This window comes from Alosa alosa, chromosome 18, assembly GCF_017589495.1.
Source record: "Alosa alosa isolate M-15738 ecotype Scorff River chromosome 18, AALO_Geno_1.1, whole genome shotgun sequence".
Classification (NCBI taxonomy): domain Eukaryota; kingdom Metazoa; phylum Chordata; class Actinopteri; order Clupeiformes; family Clupeidae; genus Alosa; species Alosa alosa.
Window position 1 is genome coordinate 9,580,485 of NC_063206.1, and position 25,397 is coordinate 9,605,881.

The 25,397-nt window shown below is 38.8% G+C and overlaps 1 protein-coding gene across 1 annotated transcript; it reads right to left on the reverse strand.

The window, feature by feature from the left end:
- Positions 1 to 1,133: 1,133 nt before the first annotated feature.
- LOC125311938 (interferon gamma receptor 1-like) lies at positions 1,134 to 24,432 on the reverse strand. The gene is made up of 7 exons (XM_048270346.1): positions 24,227 to 24,432; positions 9,203 to 9,317; positions 6,737 to 6,921; positions 5,416 to 5,543; positions 4,506 to 4,671; positions 1,997 to 2,121; positions 1,134 to 1,418 (listed from the first exon to the last, which is right to left on the reverse strand). The coding sequence occupies exons 1-7, from the start codon at positions 24,315 to 24,317 to the stop codon at positions 1,134 to 1,136; spliced, it is 1,095 nt and encodes a 364-aa protein (XP_048126303.1). The 5' UTR covers positions 24,318 to 24,432.
- Positions 24,433 to 25,397: the final 965 nt, after the last annotated feature.

The window sequence follows — 25,397 nt, forward strand, 5'->3', positions numbered from 1 at the left end:
CTTCCACTCAACACCAGCCACTTACATAGTTCAACTGTAAAACCAGTCAGCAGTCTGCTATTGTTATTTTTATGGAACACTAAAAAAATACTAACTGTAAAAATAATTGCATCAGGGTGTGAGAATGGTGGAAAGAAGTGTGTGTGTGTGTGTGTGTGTGTGTGTGTGATTGTGTGTAGGTGTGTGCATTTGCTGGAATTTGCAATGGTATCAGATGAATTGTTTGGAGATGTGTTAACTTCCCTTTGTCAATGGGTTGTATTTCATTGATGCAGACTCGAGAGGCCTCACAGGAACAAATGTTTATGCAATTTATGCAGTGTCATAAACTGCATGAGGAAGCAGGCCCAGACCCCATTCCTGTCCAGTAGAGGTTTCCGTTAAACCATAGGTGTGAACTACAGTACATTTGTGAATAACTTCCATATATGGCCATAAAGTCTAAAGTCTCTTTATTTACAAATCTTCATGTAGAAAACAAAGTACAACTTATAAAACAGCATAATGAAATAAGCTTTACAAAAAATGCTGGGCAAGAACAAATAAAAAAAAAATATATATATATAAAAGTAACAAGATGTCCATAACTATTCAAAACACTTGGAGACATTCAGACAGATGTATCTGTAAGACAGTGTGGTTATTGAGTGCACAGCATACTTACATTCAAGCAAGTGTTTGTGACCTGTTTGCATTTTCACATTCCCTTTGGCTTCCTACAGTCTTTTGTAATAATGGTATGCTGCATACATGCCAAGCTCCAGCAGGTTATGTTGTGCAGCCAGAAGTCTCAAGTAAAGATCAGCAGCAGACCAAGAGCTCCAACAGCAGAAGGGCTGTAGAGATGGAGACAGACGCCACAGATGTGCCGTAGCTCTGGAAATGAAGGAGACCCAACTGGGAGGTCAGAAGGTGATAATGTGTGGGGGGAGGGGTGGGGGCTGGGTACCCTGGGTCCTTGTCTGAGGGGTTATCAGAGGGAGAAAGTCACCAAGGCTCTGCTCTGGAGCTAGCGAGGTCCATAACCGCTGACCTGGTCCTCCGGGGCTATCTCGATGTCGATGACAGAGCTGTGAGTGCTCTCCAGGTGTCTGGGATTCTCTCTCTGCATGTAGTAGCCATCATCGCTGCCTTCATAGCACTTCAAGGCCATGTAGTGGCTCAGGCTCAAGGTCGTTCTTGAGACGGGCCTCGTAACCGTCCTCGGGCTGATCGTCGCTGGACGGAGCACGAGCAGGGATGCGGAAGTGGGTCTTCTCAGGGCAGCCGTCAGGTGGGATGATCGTCGGGCTTTCTGTGGGGGAGTCCTCGGGCGACTGAAACAGAGAAGTGCTCCCTGTCTGGGCGCAACTAGATACGGTAAACTCCGGCTGCAGAATGCATGTGGCACCTGGTGTTCGTCTGGGTCTTAAAGACACCTGTACAATGTATGAAAAAGGAGAGAAAGGAAAGAGATTGATAATATCAGCATAGCAGACAACAGAAGGTAACCACTGCTGCTGAGATAGGAAGCAAACACATGTGATCCTTCAAGATCACCATCAACACCACTCCCAACGAATATCTGATGTGCATTCCAAAGTAGACCCATCTCTGAGAAGATAAGCAAATGAACCCTTTCACGTTTGCATCACATAAAGCATTGGTCAGTAGAACCACGAGCTGACAAATCAGATTGTACCAAATGTATGGATTGCCATCATCTGGTTAATACACCCATATAAAAAAATTGTCATAAATGAGTAAAATTCCATTTTAAATGTTGTGCAGTCAGGCAAATATATTTTCAAATACGTAGTATAAATGTGTATGCATGTCTATGTGTATGATACATGAGCTAGAGTATCATAACCGGGTTTCTCAAAACCAGGATATGGGCTTACCTGGGTTTCTCAATTTGAGATATGTTTACATAGGCAAACACAAACATACTCAAGTCCATGTAAACGCACTGGCAAAATCAACATTTCTTCAGAAGAGTGAGTCTCTGACTTACAGGCACATAGTAGCTGGAGCGTTCAATCACAGTCTTGATCACTTTTTGTGCACCGATGAGAATACCCACAAGTGTTGCCAGCACTATGACACAGATCACCACAAAAAGATAGATGGGCCAAGGACCTGTACATCACACAAACAGTGTTTAATGAGTTAGCAAGAGCATAACAATAAGAAGACTGTACTAAAAAGATCAGTGCACAGTTATCCATACTATTTATATACTTGATATCTTAAGAAATGCAACATAACATCTGCATTCAAAGCCAAGAGCATCCTTGAGCAAGGTTGCATATAGGTTTTGTCTAAGTTAGTAAGGAGTTTTGCTAAAACCAATAACACAGTCTACAGTAAGTTAGTAAGGAGTTTTGCTAAAACCAACAACACAGTCTGTGTTAGTAAGGAGTTTTGCTAAAATTAACAGCACAGTCTACAGTAAGTTAGTAAGGAGTTTTGCTAAAACCAACAACACAGTCTATGTTACAGTTTTTCTCAGTCACTTTGGTGCTTTTCTCAGATCTGAATGAAAATTCTCATAACTATTAGTTCAACCTCCACAGCATTTAGTCATTTGTGCACATCATAGTAGCAATTTCTCCTTACTCTGAACAAATTGCAAATGCTTTTGAACATGTATCAGTTGCTTTGTCATGTCAGTCAAAATGAACTATACTTATGGATGCTGAATAGTCATTCCCAATAAAACGAATTGCTTCATTTCATTGCTTGAGTCATTACATTCAAAATTGGTGAACTAGTTATCAAATTCTGTCACAATGCTGTAGAATTGCAAAGAGCATATACAGTAAAACTGTGAAACATACATATTCAGTGTCTTGTACTCAGTTACTCCCCTAACTACAGCAATTTGTAACTTTACTGTAGTTTTCAAATGGCTGTACAAGTACTGTATAGTGCTGTCTTGTGCATTTTCAGGTAGTGGTCACCGAGTTCTGACCTGAGAGCATAAACTGTCATAATGAAAACATGACGAAGCCATTTGACTATCTTGTTCATAAACAATGGTATCAAGACTTCTCATTTTGATGACACTGGCAGTTTCATTGACATAAATACTTGCTTTTGAGGAATGGACTATCCATTTTGAGCAAGTGACGTGCTTTTGCAGGTTATCCACTAGGTTTTGCAGTTTGCACTAATTGTTTTGAGAAATGCACTAACTGCTGTGCAAATGTTACAGTTTTTCTCAGTCGCTTTGGTGCTATTCTCACATCACTATTAACATTTGCACAGCAGTTAATGCATTTCTCAAAACAATTAGTGCAAAATGCAAAACCTAGTGGACTGCAAAAGCATGTCACTTGCTCAAAATGGATAGTCCATTCCTCAAAAGCAGGTATTAATGTCAATGAAACTGTCAGTGTCATCAAAATGAGAAGTCTTGACACCATCGTTTATGAACAAGATAGTCAAATGGCTTTGTCATGTTTTCATTATGACAGTTCTCTCAGTGTTTTCCAATGCAAAAAAAAAGGTCAGAACTCGGTGACACTACCTGGACATGCTCAAGACAGCACTATACAGTACTTGTACAGCCATTTGAAAACTACAGTAAAGTTACACATTGCTGTAGTTAGGGGAGTGAGTACAAGACACTGAATACATACATTTTTACTGTATGCTCTTTGCAATTCCACAGCATTGTGACAGAATTTGATAACTAGTTCAACAATTTTGTATGTAATGACTCAAGCAATGAAATGAAGACTATTAGTTTTATTGGGAACGACTATTCAGCATCCATAAGTATAGTTAATTTTGACTGACATGACATAAGCAAATGATAATGTTAAAAAACAGCAGAGAATTGTATGAAAGCAACTGATACATGTCCAAAAGCATTTGCAATTTGTTCAGAGGAAAGAGAAATTGCTACTATGATGTGCACAAATGACTAAATGTTGTGGAGGTTGAACTAATAGTTATGAGAATTTTCATTCTGATCTGAAAAAAAGCACCAAAGCGACTGAGAAAAACTGTAATAGTGATGTGAGAAAAGCACCAAAGCGACTGAGAAAAACTGTAATAAGGAGTTTTGCTAAAACCAACAGCACAGTCTACTGTAAGTTAGTAAGGAGTTTTGCTAAAAAACAACAGCACAGTCTAAGTTAGTAAGGAGTTTTGCTAAAACCAACAGCACAGTCTAAGTTAGTACGGAGTTTTGCTAAAACCAACAGCACAGATGCATAAAACCAACAACACTGATGCATTTTTGCACTATATTTAGGAGTGTGGGGCTACAGAACTTTTTTCTTTTTTATTGTGGTTATGACTCTGGATCTATATTATCAAAATTAATTGGAGAATGTTTGATAAAATATACCTATAAAATATATATCATAAAACCATATGTTTACCACCTGATATTGTTTTAATTACAAACAAAAAACTAATCAGTCAATACACAATTTTGTAAAGCAACATTTTGCTATTTGAACATTTAGAAAGTGTAAAAAACCCTATGCATTTATAATATATTAATTTACCCTTCTCAGGAACCGGGTTGCATACTTCCTTGGATGTTTTATAGAGAATGCCGCCGATGGCTCCCTTTACCTCCAAAGTTGTGCATTTCTCTATAGAGTCAACACTCAGCTGGATTTGGCCATGACACACTTTATCCTCCGGGGGGCACTCTAACTTGAGTTTGCGCTGTGGAGTGCAGAATTGAACGTGAGAAGTAAGGACAGAGACTTTCTAATCAGGAGACACAGCACTCAAAGAATCTCCCATAGAAATGTATGTTGTTAGTTTGTAACACAAAGATGGCAGTCGTCTACACATTTTCTGCCCTTTCCGCAGCCAAAGGTTGACATGTGAATACATTGTGCCAATCATGTGGTATGTTAAGAATACATTGTGCCAATCATGTGTTGTGATCTCAAAGTTGGAGCGAGGTTGGTGCCATGAAGCCTTGCGTACGCGCAGTTCTGCCCGAAAACGATGCCCGATAAGTGCCCAAAATGCGTTGCAATATGGCCGCAGAGTGGACGGACTTGCCTAAAAGGACTTTGGTAAGGACGCATCACAGACATGAAGACACATTTCATTACACTGTAGCAGTTATAAGAATTATAAAGCAGGCAAGATTATTAGCTGGCTGGCGAACACTGGCACATTTACAGAAATATTGATTAATGTGTGTTTTCCTCATAAATAAATAAATGAAATGAAGATAACAGTTATAAAGCACTCAATATCAACACAAGACAATTTTGTATTGATATAATAAGTGTCAAATTATTTAATATTGAAAAATATATCTATAACAAAACATGCTTATCGATACTTGCTGTAGTCAATAAGCAATAAGCCCCGTGAGGCTGTAGGCTCCAGTGATTTTAGAACAGCTAAGAGGCGTTGTTAGGCATTATGCAAAGCAGAGACTCCTTTTACCTCATCATGAGTGATGTGGACAGTGTAGAACATTTTCTTTGTCTTCTGCTTGTATTGAGGATGGGGAAAACGGAATTTAATCCCATTGGTTTCAATCATTATGTTCAGACTCGGGACGTCCATAAAACCTGCAGCAAGGGAGAAGTGGTCCTTGTCAATCAGTTTAAAGCCACAAGACTGTCCATTGCATCATTACACTGAGGTATCAGCAAAGGCCCTGAGAGCAAAATGAACTACATGAGGACTCCAGAGACAATTAAAGACAACTTGAACATCACATAAAGAGCACAAGTAGCTTTCCCATTGGGTAGTGTCATATGTTAGGACACAAACCTGAAAGACCTGTTTCTATCTACAATCTGTATAACAGCTGGCAACAACACACATTTCAAGTACCACTAGAGCTCTTGCTACTTTTATTGTATTCCTATTGTTTTGAACAGCCTCTTTTTACCTCTCAAATACATACAAGTTCATTAATTTCTATCTCTATACCTAATTGTATTTGAGTGTTTGAATCAGTAATGTACACATGCAAGATACACTGAATCAGAACATGATGCTGGAATCCAAGTATTGTGACAGATACTACACTATGCTGTTTATAGCTTTGGATAAAAGCATCTGTTAAGCAAACATAAACATATATCAGAAACTGTATACATGGAAGGGTGCCCATGTTCAAATGGTTATGACATCATTAGTTAAGTACTTTAATGTCCCTGAAGGGAAACTTTTTTTCCAGAGAGTACAGCATTGTACCGTCAGTCCACAGTACCCTGCTGTGCTCTGTCTTTATGCCAGAAGTGGAGTCCAGGGGCCCCCTATTTCCTATACGTAACACATACAATCAGAAATTGGGATTTGTCCCCTCAACAGGTGACTGACATGTTGTCAAGCCAATCAGAGCCCTTATAAGAAAGGCAATTGATGATATTGGTGGTGATTTCCATAAAAATAATGTATGACATCAGTCCAGCAGGATCAGGTTGGCTTGGGTTTGGGGATACTAGGTTAGGCTTGGGGCGTGTGCTAAGAAGGTGTTGTAATGGGCAAGTTTTAGCAAACAAGTGAGTATGTGAGTTAAGGGTGCTGGACAATGGCTTCTGCTGCACCGTGGTACATAGCCATTTTCTGGAAATATACTACAGTAACTACTTTCCTGAGGGAGTGACTTTGTGCATTTCTTGAGTCCACTCCCCATCTCCTACTCACTTCCTGTCCAATCTTCACTGTCCTGTCACTAAAGGCTGGAAAAGCCTCCAAACGAGATGCTAGTCATTCAGTGTATTGCAGATTATTTGAATTAATAAATACTTACAGCTGGTAATTTCAGGTCCTTCATAATCCCTGGCATAGCTGAAGTCTTTACGGACATCAACAGAGCGGATGTCTCCTTCCCAGGCAGTCAAGTTAAAATAGTACACGTCCTCCATAGGTGCTGTGTCATCTGATATGTTGATATGGTGTTCTGATGTGTTGCTGTCAAAAACGGATTTGCCATCCCTGTTGATAAAACAACACCATGCAGTATCACCAAATCATTGAAGACTTCCCAAGACTGTGTTCCTATTTAGTGAGGAGCACAGATACTTTAATTAAGATTTTGTTTGAGAGTTTGGAAAAAGGCAACATCTAAAAGAGATTTGTCCTACTGTACCAAACTGCTAGCCTGGCGGGGCCATCCTATATCATTGAGTTTAATCGCTTAATCCAAGGGGCGGGCAGAGAATTGTCTTTCAAACTGCCTAGGCATGCAATAGGCCAGCGCTACGACCATATCCGTATCCGGTCGGCAAAACGGCAAATACATCCTTCTTCGAAAGTAATGACTTAAGTGCATTGTGTTGCTCAACTTTCAAAGAAAAGCACAAGTCCAACTCCTCCAAAGTTGACGCCAACGCCGATTCAAACAACCGCTCTTCGTTCGCCATAGCCACCTTCCTTGTTGTTCACAGTCGCAGGACTGTCGTTATCCTGTTAAGCCCGCCTTAAGACTCTCTAACAAAATAGAGCGCTGTGATTGGAGAACATCCACGGTGCTAAGCCAATAGAAATCCCTATGGTTCGATACTAGACGTACAGGCTGAGCAAATTAATTTGCCGCCGCTAGGGTGCGTCTAGATTTCTAGGCTACCAAACTGCAAAAAAATAAATAAAAATAAATATTTGAAAAGCTATTTTTTGTGCCTGTTTTAGCCACTTACATCTAGATAGGTAAATGTATGTGTTCAAATTCTAACTCTTATTAGATTAGATTCAACTTTATTGTCATTGTGCAGAGTACAAGTACATAGACAATGAAATAGTAGTTTGTGTCTATCCAGAAGTGCAAAAAAGCATAAAGTGCAATGTGATTATCCACAGTATAGACAAGTGGTGCAGTATAAACAGTATTTAGACATATAGTGCAGTGTAGACAGTGGTATGGCGTCTATGTAAGTGTATGTGTGTGTGTGTGTGTGTGTGTGTGAGTGTGTGTGTGTGACCACCATCCGCGCCCCCATGAACGGAATTCCATGAAACTCAGCATGCATTCAGAGGGTGTCATAGTGATCCTACAGGTCACATTTCGTGCAGTTCTGAACACAAAGATACCTGCGATTACAGAGCCTCAGTTTTGTTTTTTGTGGCGCTATACCATAAATGAGTGGTTATGGGATGGGTTGAGATGGCCCATCAAGTCTTACGTACAAAAAAATGTGGTCCTCCTAGGCCCCGAGGCACGACAGATCAAAAACTAAAATCAGTGGTTCTGTGTCATCCTTGTGGGGCTACATGCCCACCAAGTTTCGTGCAGCCCGGTCTTTCAGTGTCCCAGGAATCGTCGACACAAAATTACTGAAGAAAATCCGGAAGAAAAAAAACTCTGCCTAAACCTATATAACCGCTACGGTAGCTACACTAGCTGCAGTCATAATAAGTGTATGTGTAGTATGAATAGAATAAAGAGCAGTAGAATATGGCTATGCATAAGTTCTACAGGGGCAGCCTTGATTGTCCGGCTCTTTGTTGTCCGTGTCAAGGTTGCCATGGTCGTGGACACATCAACAGGCACAGGCAAGAGGAGTGGGGTGAACAGTCTGTGGTAGAGGTGAGAACAGTCTTTGATGATGCTGCACGCCTTACGCACGCATCGCTTGTCCTGGATGGCATCGATGGAGGTGAGTGAGGATCTGGTGATGCGTTCGCCAGTTTTCACCACCCTCTGCAGTGCTTTCCGGTCGGAAGCAGAGCAGTTGTCATACCATAATGTGCCACAGCTGGTGAGGATGCTCTCGATGGTGCAGCGGTAGAAGTTCTCCATGATCTGAGGAGACAGGTGGACCTTCTTTAGTCTCCTCAGGAAGAAGAGACGATCAGGGTAGAGAGATATTGAGGGTCCAAGAGAGGGTAGAGAGATATTGAGGGTCCAAGAGAGGTCCTCAGAGATGTGGACACCCAGAAGCTTGAAGCTGGTGACACACTCCACCTCAGTACCGTTGATGAGGATGGGGGTGTGAGATTTTTGACTTCCTGATGTGATTGACTTATGATGCTAATTATATTTTAGGTAGATGAAATTGATAAACTTGTCACTTCATTAGTATCCCTATGATATAACTGCAAAAGTTGAGGAATAGTACTTAAGACTAACCAACCACAAAATGATCTTAAAGGTTCATTGTAAAGGTTGTGACATTTTCAAAGGGATTTTAGATATTTTTTCTTTGAACCTTGAATAGTGACTAACACTACAAATGGATAACATTAGCTCAACCTGTATCAGGATAAACAATTTACTTACGAGAACCTGATGATATTTACTGAGAACAAAACATTTGTAGAAGATCCAGAGTGGTTCCAGTAGGCCATGTTTATGCCATCCTGACAGAGGATGGTCAAGTTTTCAGGAGGTGCAACTGCAGAGGAGAGCAAAAGAGAAAACACAGAACAAAAAACAAACAGAAGACATTAACACATAATGTTATCTTAAATCCAGTCATCCCAATTAAATTATTGAATCTGGCAGTGTTGTATAAAGTACTAGAAAGCAATAATTGAGTAAAAGTACAAGTATCGTACTAAAAAAAGACTTTGGTAGAAGTGAAAGTTACCTTTTAGAATATTACTTAAGTAAAAGTCTTAAAGTATCTGATATATACTGTACTTAAGTATCAAAAGTAATTTTCTGATATTTAAATGTACTTAAGTATTTGAAGTAAAAGTAAAAAGCAAGCGGTTTTATTTTGAACTTTTATTGTGAACTTTATTTTGGCTTTCTTCTAGTAAAGCATAAAGCATATTCAGGGTTCCCATATCTTCTTAATCTCACTCATCAAATCAAAATCACATTCTTTTCCAGGACTTTTCAGGCACAATTCTCTTAAGTTCAGGTCACCATCTCACTCTCACACACACACACACATGCCACCTATGTCCAGCAGCTACTAATATGCCAGTCATTAGTTGAAACTGAAAAGGTGTCTGTTCATCTTCAAAAAAAGCTGGTTTTCAAAGTTGCCAGAATTCAGTGCTCGGGAGTTTCAGGCCCAAGACCGGACCATGTTTTCCATAGTGGTGGAAATTGGATAAATGAAGCAACATTTCACCTCTTACTATCCTGCAGTTTTTATTAGTACCATGGTTCAACAAATGTGTAAAGGTTATATAATAATTCACTTCAACTGAGAAGTTAACAAAAAATATTCCACTATTCCACAAGTTAACAAAAACAGAAAGAAAGCCTTTGAAATGTAGCTTATCCCACGCTTCCACAAAGAGGCATATTGAACTAATGTTTAGGCTACATGTTTTTTGCATGGGTAGGCTATATTGTTGTTTGGTGATTTACCCTACTCCTTTAGCCTACTACACCCTCTTCTGAGCAAACAAGGCATATAGGTTTATCATGTAGGGTAATTGCTCTTTCTTACATTAAATAACTTTAATTTATCCTCTCTACTTGTCCCTGTAGTCATGGCCTCCTCATCACTAATTTCGGGCTCATCATTTTCAGTGGTCGACTGGTTGATCTGCTGCTGTCTCACCTGGCCTCTTTCTACCATCCATCCTTCCTGACGCTTGTGTCTACTGTATAGGGCCGGCTCGGCTATCCGTATCTGAGAAAACTTTTTGGAAAAAACGGGCTATGGACCCAACCAACTCTTTTTGGGAGGGGAGAACTCCCTCACGTAGGCTACAACCCATGCAGAGTCATTGCATTGGTGTCATGCACAGAATGCGGAAAGTGTCCTACTTTAAGAAAAGATAGACGTGACCAATGTCAATATTTTTTTCCTCGACCGGCCCAAAAGTGAAGCGGCCCACCGTGAATTCTCCCGATTACCCAACCCGGGCCTGATTCAGTCTTACTCTTCTTGGACTGAAGACAAGTCCTGCGATGCTAAATAGCCTTTCACATCAACGCTAACGGTAACATAGCGGAGTGTTCAGCTTCACAGAAGCTGCCAATGTACAGAAACATTTATTGCAAATACGGCCACGGGTGTATGACGTTATCTTCACCACTACCCTGTTCGCCGAAGTTCACCACTATCGCCGGGTGGTCGTCTATGATAATGGGAGGTCCTCCAGTAGTTGCTTTCGTGCTCATGGCGGTTTCAGTTGTCGTCCTCCTCCTTTAGCAACAAACAGCTGAAATAGGCGGCGAGCGTCGCGGGCGTCGCGCGTAATGCAATCTATGAGCAGTGATTCGCCAAACCTCCCTTATTGCTGTCGCACACATTACTTCTAATTTTATGTTTTAGTAACGAGTAACGAAGATGCTTAGTGGAAATATAACGGAGTAAAAGTATACATTTTATCTAGGAAATGTAGTGGAGTAAAAGTGAACATAAATTTAACATAAATTTAACATAACATAAATTTAAATAGCGAAGTAAAGTACATATACGGACATTTCTACTTAAGTACAGTAACGAAGTATTTGTACTCCATTACATTACAACACTGGAATCTGGCTATGTCAATGTCAAAGTCAAAGTCAAAGTCTGCTTTATTGTCAATTTCTTCACATGTCAAGACATACAAAGAGATCGAAATTGCGTTTCCTACTATCCCACGGTGGAGACAAGACATATTTTACCAATTAGGTCCACAGACAAACATAACATTCAAGTAAACAATATAAAAAGTAAAAATAAGAAGGCACATACAATGAAGAAATAAGAGCAGCAAAATTTGGCAGAAATTGTGCAATTGTGCATACAGTAGACAGTCAATATAATTCAATTTGACCCCAAGCAATGTTTAACATCATAAAATATGGTTCACCTTTTTTTTTTGCTTCATGTTTCATGACTTTTTCTCAATTGAAGGGTACAACTTAGCATGAAATTTGTACAATAATATGTTTTCAATGTCCTGTACAAATCTTTTGTACATTGATGTTCCTTGGGGTCAGTTTGACCACAGCTGTATGAAACATAAGATACATGAATATTTGACACATTATGGATATTATTATGACCGCCACGTATAATCATAATAATAATCACTCATTTGTGATTTGCACCCCCCCCCCCGGTAAAAAATGAAAATGCAATATTATTCTGCTTTAATCGCCCCTATCTTCAGTTAGGATGTTCAGAACTGCACCAAATTTTATGTGTATGATTGACCTGGCATTCTCTGGGAGTATGCCAAGTTTCGTAGAATTTCATCCATGGGGGGGTCTAAAAAAATTAGGTTATGTGTACATTTAGTGACTGTACACTCATTGGCCTGTAGATGGCGGTGCACACATATACACATGCACACAGGCACCCACATACTATCGGTATTAGAACGGCCGATACATAATTACAAATTCAGTAGGATTAAAAGAAAGCCAAAATAAATATTCATCATCATCATCATGGCTGCATTTTCAGTATTGGCGATAAGTAGTCGTTTGTCCACTAGATGGCGCATCGTTGCAGTGAGACGTAATTTTGTTGGAAGTTAAAAGTGGGTTAGGATAGGACGATGTTCACATGAAGTGTAATTCCCATGTCTTCTTGAAGCCGAAATAAATCTGAGGATGTTTATCGGACATGCTTGGTTTTTACTGCAGGTACGTTAATCTTGTAATATCAATAAGGACCTAGGTAATGTTACCGTTAGCGTTGGTTGAGTGATGGAGGCCAATTTGATTGATTGCATTTGTAGACAACTATAAAATGCGTTTATATAGCGGTGATAGCAGCACTGTTTGTATCTTTTCGACTGTCATTTATTGCACATGCTACAAAATCATTCTGTGCAATGGAAGATTTACCAACGTTACACCCGGTCTGATACAGTTTTGCCTATACATGCGTGAGACTGAGGCGCCTGTTTATTTTTTGTTTTAAGTGCGTGCAGGGTGTGAGAGGGGAATCGATGTGCTTTGATTCCAGCTTGGTAGTTGTAGTCTGTGAAATTAAAAAGCACGTGTGTGAAGTATCCAAACAATGACACCTTCATTTCATTATGGCTGCTTTAGCAACACACCTTAAGCTACTGTGTAGTGGGTCCCATTTAGAAGTGGCTACTTCATTCGCTTTCCTTGACTCATGGAGCTGCGTGAATGTTATTACAACTTTTCGCCGCGATATGGCAGTTTAAGTCCGCTTGATACTGTAAGGCGAAGCCATTGGTTTCAAAGGATATTTTATTTGTGTAAGCCAGCATAGCCTATTGACAATTTATGTTGTAAATAGGCCTACCTTATAATCCTACCTGTAGCTTAGGAAGCTAACAGCTTTCTATTAGGATCTAGTTTGTTAGTTACAGTTTTGTCATAACTCCCTGATGCATTTTTGCATTTAGAATAGCCAGAGCGTGTATATCTCAATCGGAAAATTAAACAATATCGGTGCCTATGGACTAGGCTGGGTGAACCCAGCCTGATCTGCCTGCTATTTATTTTTTGATTTCTTAAAAGATTGAGCTTGGTCTGATGAAAGCCAGACAAGCCATGGACCTCAGTTACACAATGCAAGGGAACATGAATCAGCCTATATTTGCGAATTTAACAATAACGGACAAAAGCTCTTCAACTTTGGCCCGTTAAAATGTGTATGAACAGTCTAGCGGCGCATTTCATCAAGGCCCATTTGGACATGTCAGTTATTTGCACCACTGGTTAGATGTAAAACAGCATTTCGTTTCAGACTACTGTTACTTAATTTGTGCATTAACAATAACGTTTCAGACTACTGTTAGGCCTACTTAATTTGTGCATTGACAATAAAGTATTACATGAACTAAAGATGACTAAAATCTTATGTAGAAGAAGAAACATTCACAAAAAATCCATCCATCCAAAAATGACCTTAGTTTTTGATAGCTGTTGAAAACGGCATGGAACTGACAGAGATGTTTTTGTTTATAAATACATAAAAAATAAATAAATAAATAAATAACATTATGCTGATACCTTTTGCTTTTCCCTAATACAATGTAGCCTACAGGTGTAAGTGACCTTTCATCAATCCAGTTGCAATGGATGAACTGTGATGAACTGCCCTAATTGTGATTGTTTAGAGATTTTAAAGGTTTTATAACAATGCTACATCTTCTTTGGCTATTCTACAATCTATTCACCTTTTCAGCACCAGTAGGCTACTTTCTGTGCAGCCACACCCACACACTCAGGCATGCCAAACAAGCATACACAAAAGTTTCAAGAGTGGGGGATGGAGTAAAATATGGAGACAAATTGAAGTGTGATTTATTTTCGCAGAACGGATGTACAGGACTGAGCGGCGGTCATATTTTGTACCGCTATGCGGTACATCTAGTTATTTGAATAGTATGATAACATATTGTTAATATCATTATTACATACACAAGTACTTATTACATATAAGTAATTTTGGCAGGACTGTAAAAGTCAAACGGGGAAGCAACAGCAAGCATTTGGGCTGCTGACAGTGGATGGGCAATATTGCCAGCCAGGGTTCCAAGGTTCATAAAGGGGGTGGGATTATTTTGTAGGGCTTTTGATGGTGGTTATTACACTCTTGTTAAGTAACTGTCACAAAAAAACTGGGTAACAATATGAATTACAATCATTTTCTGAGGGTTTATTTAGCTGGGGTCAAATTGACCCCAAGGATAAAGAGTGTCGGTAAGATTTGAGGATAACACAAGGGTTAATGACAACAGGTGTTCTGAGTCCAAATCAGGTCTGCTAATGTAGGCCCAAATGTATTCAAGACTGAGACTGAGTTGTCTTTTGCAAACATCAAAGACTAGAAGGACTTTAAACAGGTAAAAACATGTAACTCGAAACATCAAACATGAAAAGGGAGTCTGACGCTTTGTTTGCTCATAGTGAAACTCAACATGTCATGACCGATATCCACAGGCTTCCTGTAAACCTGTAAAGTGTCATATGCTCCTTTCAGGGTCATTTTGTGCCAAATCAGACTAAATCCAGGAAAAGGTTTGCTGCACCTCCTGATTTTGCTTTTTTTTTTATTTGAAGTTTGTCTACCTAATATTTAGGTCCCAAAACTAAGACCTGTAAAATAGTTCAGTTAAATTCCAATGTTTTCATAATGTTTTCACCCTTGATTTTATATCATTTTACACTCTCAGAAATGCCTTATCTTGGAGGCTATGTTTGGACATATCTTGACAAGTATTATTCCTAGCCTGCCAAAACTTTGTAGGGTGGAAGACAGACATGATCTCAGTGTGATTGGACTGTTAAATGTTTGTACTACATGGCCATTCGTTTTATATAAGGCCCTAAATATGGAACAAAGTGCAAAACTGGTAATATTAAAAAAGAAATTTGTATTAACATGGCAACAATCACTACTTTGTCTGCAAATACGACACTTTGAGTCAATATTTGAGGCCTTTGCAATAAATGCACACAAAAGATAATAAGGTAATTTTTTGGTAATGTTCATAGGACTAAAATGGCATGTGGTGTAGCTAGTAGGAACACATAAATCAATATGTGTGAGCTCAAATATTGGTACAACATTAATCAAATATAGTACAAAAACAAGTTTATACTACCCTTAATGTCATTCTTTTTGTACTTTTCCCCCCAAATCTAGGGCCTTGTAGGAAATCTATGAGAATGTGCCGTACTAACTTTTAATGGTTCAGTCATACTGAGAACATGTTTATCTTCCACCCTACAAACTTTGGGCTGCCTATGAGTGATACTTTTCATTATATTAATGACCAAGCATTGCTTTCCAGAAAATGTCATAATGTGATAAGGCTGTAAAACTGATGTAATTTCAAGGGATGAAAATAATATGATGACCTAGGATTTGCACAGAAATGTTTTACAGGCCTTTGTTTTGGAAAACATTCTTGATATAGACAAGGTTTGAACAAAATCTGAGATGGTGCAGCAGCAGCCTTATCTGATTTGACATAGAATAAGCCTGCATGCTTTCCCTGAGATGTGGACCAGATCGGAGACTATCATTGTGTGGTGTCTTTGTGTCCGTGTTAGTTTTGGAGAGTATACAATAAAGGGGATGAAGACTTCTAGCATGTTGCATGTGACGCATATTTTACTTCCTTCTCAAGAGCAACTACTGTTTTCTCTTTTGGAAAAACTGTGGATGACTAGCCTGGGTGCCATTCCGAACTTAGTCCGGCCCCACGGGAAGTTCGGTCTTGTATCGAGGTTGTTATCACTGAAAACGATTATTTCTGAAAACTTTGGCCAAAGTTGAGATGTGGGAAAACTGGTGGTTTCACTTTCATCAAGGGAAAACAGCGTTTTTGAACACTGTTCAACAGAATTATTTTTAAAAACGGAGGGGATATAAGAGAAGAAGCCCCATAATTATGTCCCAATGGAGCAGTATCAGACTCAAATTCTGACTAGAATTTGAGTAAGACAACGTCAGGCTAGTGGAGGACACTCAACCAAAACCAAAATACTCATGGTACTGCAACAAAACAAATCTAAATACACCTGAATGATGGATGAAGTACAGCCTAGTTCAACATGATGTAGCAGACAGGAACCACATCAACATGAATTGGTTCAGTGCACTGCATGGCACTTACAGTGCTAATGTGCGGTACTGTGTAATCATTAACTTTATATCATCCCTGTACACTAAGTCACTGCAGGTGTGTCAACAAGGTTAAGTGTTACAATTAGGACATGGCTCCTGCACACTGCTCAGTCTCAGGTCTTAAGTGGCTATTTTTCACTTCACTCTTTGAGGTGAAACAAAAAAACATCACTGCAGGCGGAGCACAAATGATCCCTCCTGGGTCAGAACGAAATATTTATTTATTTATTTATTTATTTATTTATTTATTATGTATTTATAAACAAAAAACATCTCTGTCAGTTCCATGCTGTTTTCAACAGCTATCAAAACCCCTCCTGGGTCAGAATCAAAGTCCGTGCCTCCACTTCCTCAGCGAACCAGAGATGCCCGTATGACACGTGTGAATGAGGCCACATTCACGTATCGCCAATGCACCACCCATAAACATTTTCATCTGAACGTGAGTGTCTCTGATGTCATCTGTAGCCACATATAAATACAGCACAAACATTTATAAACAACTACTTCCAGGAAGACCGCCTTGCCAGCCTCGAGAGGCGAGGATGTTGATACAACAATAACTGGCCTGATCTGTGGCTTCCTATACCAAGGCATTAAGGTCTGCAGGCAAAGGTTTATTAACTATCCCACGAGTCCTGGCTAACACAGATCTTTTTCTGTGTTAGCCCCAAAGCTCTGGAATGCACTGTCTGAACAAATAAGGTTAGCTGATTCTGTGACATCTTATACATTGGATACATTTCCATTATTCTTGCTAATGTTGATATGGTCTTATTTGTATTGTTTTTAGTTTTAGTAAACATTTTAGTTAACTCATCTTATCCTGTAGACTACATTTTCAGATTATTCTACATCTGCTACTATTGGAGGGCGCAGCCAGCCAGAAGCAGATGGGCTCCCCCTATTAAGTCAGGTTCTGCTCAAGGTTTCTTCCTGGAATATGGGAGTTTTTCCTTGCCACAGTTGCCATATGGCGTGCTTGTGGGGGGTAAGAGGGTTAAGGCTGCCAGTCTTATGACGTCATTTTCTATATTTTTGATATGTTGCTGAGTAGATCATAAACAGCAAAGAAAAGTGATTGATAATGACTGACTGACTATTATTGTGTTACATGCTTCAAATGTAAAGCACTTTGAGCTGCATTCTATGTATGAAAGGTGCTATACAAATAAAGCTTATTATTATTATACAAATAAAGCTTATTATTTAGACATTTAATTTTGTTTCTGTTTATTCTTTCATATATGTAAAGCACTGTAACTTTGTTGAGAAAAGCGCTCTATAAATAAAGGTTATTATTATTATTATTATTATTATTATTATTATTAGGACCATATGCACCATAGCACACTCCTGTGTGGAGTGCGGTTGAACTTGGTTTGGTTTTATTCTGATGTGTTCATATGTTAATTCTGCAGTATACAACGAGGAGAGGTCCATACCATTGTATATAACTTTGTCCAATACCAAAAGCCTGACCAGATGTGGACACTAAGAGAGGCTTAGGCCTGTGTATATGTAGAGTTTGGTTCCAAAACACTATAAGTGGGCAATTCCATGGAAAATTAAGTTTTTTGTAACATCCATAACGCCAATAAAATGTGATGGTATGGTATGATGTGAATGATTACATGAAATTTGGCTGAAGAATGTACATGAGAAAAAATGCACAAAAAAATGAATGTTATCATTCACATCATACAAATGCCAAGGCATTTCACTGGCGTTATGGATGTGACAAAAAGTCAAATTTTCCGTGGAATTGCCCAAATCCATTTTTGGAAACATACATTTTTGGAAACATAAATTACATTATTTAATTATTTCAGGTAATATCAATAAAATTGCAGTTCTGTTGTTTTGACTGAGTAAAGATAAATCAAATAACAATACCGAATTACATTTCCACGGAAAGTACTTGGTAAACAAAATGTAAAAAAAAAAAAAAAAATTCATTAAAATGGAGGATATAGCATTTTGGAACCAAACTCTTTATATTTACCATCAAGAAGGTCAAACTGCCCTGTGGCTCAGGAACTTCCGAGGAACATCAGTGACAACATGGGCCAAGGGAGATAGCGTGTTGTTCTGCTCAGGCTAGTATTTCCATCTGGTCAGAGCCTAGGCTTTGTCTTAGATTTGGACTCTCAGACGGATTGAGGAAGCGGCTCGAGGAGCATCTTCTGTCAGGGCGCTCATGCAGGCCACTTCAAATAACAACCACAACTGTTAGACTCTGTGGAGTTTGCTGAGTTTTACTGTTCGAGACTTAGCCTGTGTTCTGTTATTAATTGTTTTTTACCATCTACAATAAATCATCATCTGATTGCAGATCCTGATTCAGCCGTCAAGCTTTATTGACCATATTCAATACAGACCTAGAACTAAAACACAACCAGGGAGTCCAACACAGGGTTATCGTGGCTACCATGTGATTATGACTTGTGTCTACTGTATTCACACTGAGTGATGTTTGTAGTACCTAATGAAAGTTGATAACTGGTGTGTGACTAGGATGAATTAGTCACATAATTGGGTTGATCCTCTTTAGTTGCACTTTCATTGCATGTTTTCTCATGCACAAATAAGCTATAGCATGTGACTTGCAGAGGGTTGCTGAACTATAGGCTAATGCCAGCATCATTTCCTCAGCAGGTTTATGGTCAATGTGGCATCTATTCAGCTTCTTGTGATATACACGGTTTAGTTCACTGCTGTTTATGGTGACAATTGAACAGAAACTCAACAAAAATAACAACTATGATGATAAACAGAAAAATGCACTGGCACAGCGTAAACTCTTATTGGAAGCCAGAGAACAGACAGACACGTTTTGGGTTGAAGCCATTGTCAGCATCTAACAAAATTCAATTGGACATTATGCCTTAAACATGCATATAGATGCATCAAAACAAAGGAGGATGAATGCTACAGCCTATTTTTGTCACTATAGAATTTGGCTTTAACTTAATAATTGACCGCACATAAACTTTAACTTTAAAAGGGAAGAGGTGGGGGCATGTTGTGTGCCTTAGCCTTATTGGTGATTGCACTCTGTATGACTCAGCACTCATCATTTCAAGACATTTTCAGAGGCTACACTAGTTTATCCAAAGTTTTTACTATAAGTATATATGAGTATAAGTATATATACTCTTTTGATCCCGTGAGGGAAATTTGGTCTCTGCATTTATCCCAATCCGTGAATTAGTGAAACACACTCAGCACACAGTGAACACACAGTGAGGTGAAGCACACACTAATCCCGACGCAGTGAGCTGCCTGCAACAACAGCGGCGCTCGGGGAGCAGTGAGGGGTTAGGTGCATGTATTTAAAATACATATTTCAAATACAAAATAGTATTTCGTAATTTGTACTTTATTGGGTTAAAGAAAATTGCTTTGTATTTTGCATCAAAATACTTTATTGTGTATTTTTCCCAAATATTTTGGTAAAACATATAATGACATCATAAAAGTGCACATCAATGAATGTAGCCTCTGTGTTGACAGACTTGTTACATTTACATTACATTTATTAATTTTGCAGACGATTCTAGCCAAAGACACTCAGTGCTCGAGGCAACTTTGGGTTAAGTGCCTTGCTCAAGATCCAGTGCAAGACTAGTAACGGTTGCTTACACACACAATACACACCCTCTCACACCAACCTTAAGTTTCTTGAGAACTTTAATCATCAGTTTCTTGAGAACTTTAATCATCCAATTGGAACTCATGGAAGGAGTTATGTGGTTGCCCTGCAACATTGCTCAAAAAGTTGCCCCATGTATCACCTAAAGCAACACAATGAACAATTCATATGCCCCTTAACGTCAAACTCAATATATCACCATTAAGCGCTTACATGGTACCCAGTTAGTTAACCAACTAAAAGAGTCACGATCCTTCCTAAGTTGATCTGTTGACTGTATGCAGATTTATGGCATGTCTTGTAGGCAGAGAAAAGCTATTGCTCTCAAACACTGTCCATTTACTCAACATAGTCAGTGTATTGATGAAGGAAGGATAGAAGGAAGGCACAGGTAGGCTATACAGTGGCTATTCAAAATGATGTGTTCATAAACTGACACTTTAAGAGGCTAATTTGGCTAAGTCTTTGCACTTTGAATAAAGAAATGATAATTCTGACTGCAGGGTCCCAAATTGAAACAAGAGATAATTCAAAGTGCCAGGTCACAAGGACAGTTTCAGAATGCCACACATAAAAAGCATGACCAGCTACAGACAATATCGAGTAAAGGCCTATTCACACCAAGAACGATAACTATAACCATAACGATAAAAGCTGATCAGTGTGAATGCTTTTATCGTTATGGTTAGTTATCATTATCGTTCTTGGTGTGAATAGGCCTTAAGAGAGCATGATGTCACTTACAGGCTACCAGAGTCACATCGTTGCAAATTTCATATGATGAATGATCATTCCACAAAATGGTTTGTCTTCCTCATCATCAAGTTAATTAGGCTAAACATAATAGTCTTACCTCAAACAAACAGCTGTTAGGCCTATGTCAGTTTAAATTGGGGTGTAGGCCTAAATCATGCTGGGTGCGTTAACAAATCTACATTGCTACGAGTCAAAGCAAATTATTCATGTCAACGAATTTAGTCCCAGCCCTATATTACAGTAAATAATACCCTAAATTAGGGTATTTGCTTTAAAAAAAAAAAAAAAAAAAAAAAAAAACATGAGCAGTTAGGTCTATATGTCTATTATATTTAAAAGGAGAAGCGATGATGACAAGCCAGCTGGAACCTGCCAGCCTCTGGTGTGCACTAAAGATGAGTTCCCAAAACTAACAGAAGAAGAAAAAGGAGGAGGAGGAGGAGTTGATTACTCTGGCAGGCCAGCGAACCCTTTTTCTTCACCTTTTTGTCTCTTAAGCTACCTATATTTGACCTGAAGCTCCATTAATGCAAACTCGCTCTGGACTGCTGCTGTCCTTTTCTACATTAATACATCTGCAACTACTAGGCACGTGTAAAAGTGGGGACTGAGGACAAATCTTTAGGGAAAGTAGCAGCACTGCCAATCAACAACAAAAACATGCCTTTTATACGTCAGTGTATGTAGACACAGGATTTATTGTCCTAAACACAACCAAAAAGAAAACCATACGGTTAAATGAAACTGGAAATAATAATTAGATTTTCACCAAAAACCGGGACAATTCGTGTCCCGGGAAAAGGTTAGGCTATAATTCATTTAAGCTTTGAACGTCACATCACAAAGCTCATACAGTCTTGTTTCTATCACCTCAGAAATATTTCCAAGATTAGTTCCATCTTAACTTTTAAAGACACTGAGACCATTATACATGCATTTATTTCTTCACGCCTGGATTACTGCAATAGTCTTTTTTCTTGTCTGAACCAAAAATCTATAAAGAGACTTCAAACTGTTCAGAATTCAGCTGCCCGGCTTCTTACTAAGACAAAGTACTGTAATCACATTACTCCTGTTTTACCCTCACTGCACTGGCTCCCAGTAAGCTTTAGAATTGATTTTAAGATTCTTCTGATTACTTTTAAAGCTCTACATGGCCTGTCTCCCAACTACATATCTGATCTCCTAGTACCTTATACACCTGTGCGTACTTTAAGATCATCTGGTAGTGGTTTCCTAACTATTCCTAAGGTCAATCTCAAAAACTAAAGGGGAGAGAGCATTTAGTGTCAGGGCACCTAGGCTCGAATGACCTGCCTGATGAAATCAGGTCAGCCAAGTCAGTATGCTCTTTTAAATCCCTCCTTAAAACTCATCTTTACAAGCAAGCCTTCCTTAGTTTTGTTTAAGTAATATACTTCATTTTGTGTTAAGTTTATTAAGTTTTATTTCAGTGTTAAGTTTTATTTCAGTAAGTTTTATTTCAGTGTCAAGTTTTACTTCAGTAGGTTTTATTTCAGTGTCAAGTTTTATTTCAGTATCCTAAGTTTTATTTCAGTGTCAAGTTTTATTTCAGTAAGTTTTATTTCAGTGTAAGTTTATTTTCCTTTTTCAAATTTATGTTAAATTCTAATTGAATTAGTATATATTATTTGATTGTTATATTATTATGTCTTATTTGCATTTTCATTTATGTTGATATTGTACAGCACTTTGTAACTTTGTTTTGAAAAGTGCTATATAAATAAAGATTATTATTATTATTATTAGTATTATCCGGCAGTCACTCAAAAAAGAGAGCAATGGACAGATCCCAAGCCCCTCCTCCCACTGTCAGTCCCATAGTTAATGTTGCTAAGTCGGACAAGTTTCCAGGAAAGTGTGCGAGAACGCGTGTTCAACATGGGGACGCAGCACCCCCATTTAGCCGAGTGCGTCAAGTAATATTGATATTCAAAAAACAGAGGTCAGAAAGGCCTTCAGTATGCAGATGGACACATTCACAATGTCCGCTGTTATCAACGAGGTGGAACACCACAAATTGAGGACAAACCTATCCGGTGTCGTGGATCTTAATGGGATGCATGTGAACTGGGGATAAACAATTAGCACGTTATCACGAATATCGGTAGGCCGATAGCTTACTTATTATTTTGAATGGCTGCTTTAGAAGGAAGAGTTCAAATAAACATGATACAAGTGTATTGAAAAGAAACCACTCCGAGCTCAAATCCATATCACGCATGACAGCCTATCTGCAGCTTGCAGACGTAATTTGTTTTGTACTAGACTTCATCAGTGCCCGCTTATATGCTATAATTAATTTAAACGTGGGCAATGTAGTAGCCTAGGTCTAATATTGGCGATTTCGAGACTGCATAGCCTATATAGCAAGGCATAGTTTTGAATCTGCACATGATTCGATCTTTAGAAGACATTGGCTATCTCTCGTTCAGCCATCAGTTATGCATCGCAGTAGGCTTGCGTTTGTTATCATAAAATTATCATTAGCTTATTTCTGTGAACAGTCTTCTATCCCAAGTTAAACATGGCAAGGAAGCAAAGCTGAAAGTATTCTTGTTGTGTGTAAAGCGATCCGTGATTGAAGGTGTAGCCTTTTGCGCGTCTTTCAATCGTATGAATGGGCGAGTTCAGTTAAAGGTAGGTATAATTTTTTGCGTAGGCTTATGTTGTTGTTTCATCAGTGGAAACCAGATTTCGTTATGTTTTTGTGTGTAGTTATGAACACAAATAAAGGGAACATTTTCGTACACACTCAGATTTCTTTACTGAAAAGTAGCAGCCTATCCAAAGTTAGGCCTATGTGTGTTAACGTTTCACCCGGTCAGGATATCGGATGTCACTTCTACAAGTATCCCAGGCTTATCTTTGAACCTTTGAGCTCTTTAGTTATTTAGTTAGTTATTGTGACATAGTAAAAGGGGGCGGGGCTTGGGATCGGTCAATTCCGGAAAATCCAATAGGCTAGGCTCAAATTACGTGTGGCAACCCGGAGTTTGTGTTTAAACTTAGAAAACGTCTACCATTACATAGCTTGCTATGTCTAAAAAAAAAATAATAATAAAGTGAATGACGTGTAGGCCATGGGACTGAAGTAGCGTGTAACGTCTGAGCGCCTGAACAGCAAACTGTACCCAAACCTTTCATTTGTGATATCACCAGAGAATGTCTAATAAGGGCTCTGGATATCACTACTATAGGCTATGGCATGTCACTATTATAGCCTAGGCCTACTTGCTTATATAGATGTGGGCCAACGCCGGCCGAGGCAGCTGCTGCCTTACTTTGAAACTATAAACGATTTTTATTTTTAACGACGAAGTGAAATTACGAATATAAGAACACTTACCCGGCCTGACATTTTTGACACTGGCCAAGATGAGAAATATACCAAGAGTTTCTATCATCGCTGGAAGGGGCAGGACAGGAGCGGAGATCATGTGGATCCGTGCCTGGTAGCTGTCAGGCAGGCCGTCCGTTTGTGGGGAGTCCGAGTCCGAGGTGTGCCAAACTACTATCCACGGCGTACGTCTGCTTAGATTACAGAAAGCAACAGGCAGCTAGCCTGACGTAGTCATACTCAACAGGGGCGGAGTGGGGCACTAAAATCCACCGGGGAAATTCTGACGGCACCGCCCCCAAACACGCACACACAACAATAGCACAAACAAAATATATGTCAATTTAAATTAACAGGCTACGGCTACATTTGGAGAAAGGAACTGTAGTGCTAATGCAATACAACAAGCCTATCAACCACAAACCAGGCACTTTCAATAAATGTGTAAGGAACTAGATATTTAAGTGTAGGCCTAGTATAAAAACAGCTTTGTGGGTGGATGAAAATTTCAAGCATCATGCAAGGACATATCTGGTACGGCGTATTGCTGCCACACTAAAATAAATAAAAAGGCTCAGTATTATGTAATTACGTGAAAAGTTTCTTGTTATAACAATATCTTTTCACGTTTTAACAAGATATGTATCACGTTATTAGGCTACATGAAATTATCACGTTATTTCATGGTTATGGTTATGGATTTAGCAGACGCCTTTGTCCAAAGCGACACATAAATACAAAACAACATAATAATATTTAAAATTGAACAGGGAACAGATTAAAATGTAGGTCAAATATAGTAAGGAGAATAGTTGTAGTACACAATAATATCAATTCAAGCAATAGCCAAATAAAAAGCAATGTAAAAAAGGGGAAAGGCAATAATAAAACAATAATGTCAATTCAATCAATAATATAAAAACAATGACATGCTAAGACTACATTAAGGAGAATATCAATAACTAGAAAAGCATTTCCTGAAGGAAATACAGTGCATGAAAATGCAAAAATATGATGTAAAATATCATACAGAGTAAAAACAAACTATATTGGTTGCTAGGTAGATGAGGTTTAATATAGTTGGAATGACTGAACAGTTAAATAAGTGGATAGTTTAAATGGTTAAATTATTTAGGTAGATAGTTGACGATAACTGACACTTGGAATGGCTCTAATGTTT

Bases quoted from the DNA above. Each gene is read 5' to 3' on its own strand.
- LOC125311938 (XM_048270346.1), bottom strand. From the start codon at position 24,317: ATGATCTCCGCTCCTGTCCTGCCCCTTCCAGCGATGATAGAAACTCTT. The intron at 6,922-9,202 runs GTAAGTAAATTG...TTTTATCAACAG, and splicing joins GTAAATATCATCAGGTTCTC to GGATGGCAAATCCGTTTTTG. The intron at 4,672-5,415 runs GTAAAAGGAGTC...TGCACTCCACAG, and splicing joins TCCACATCACTCATGATGAG to CGCAAACTCAAGTTAGAGTG.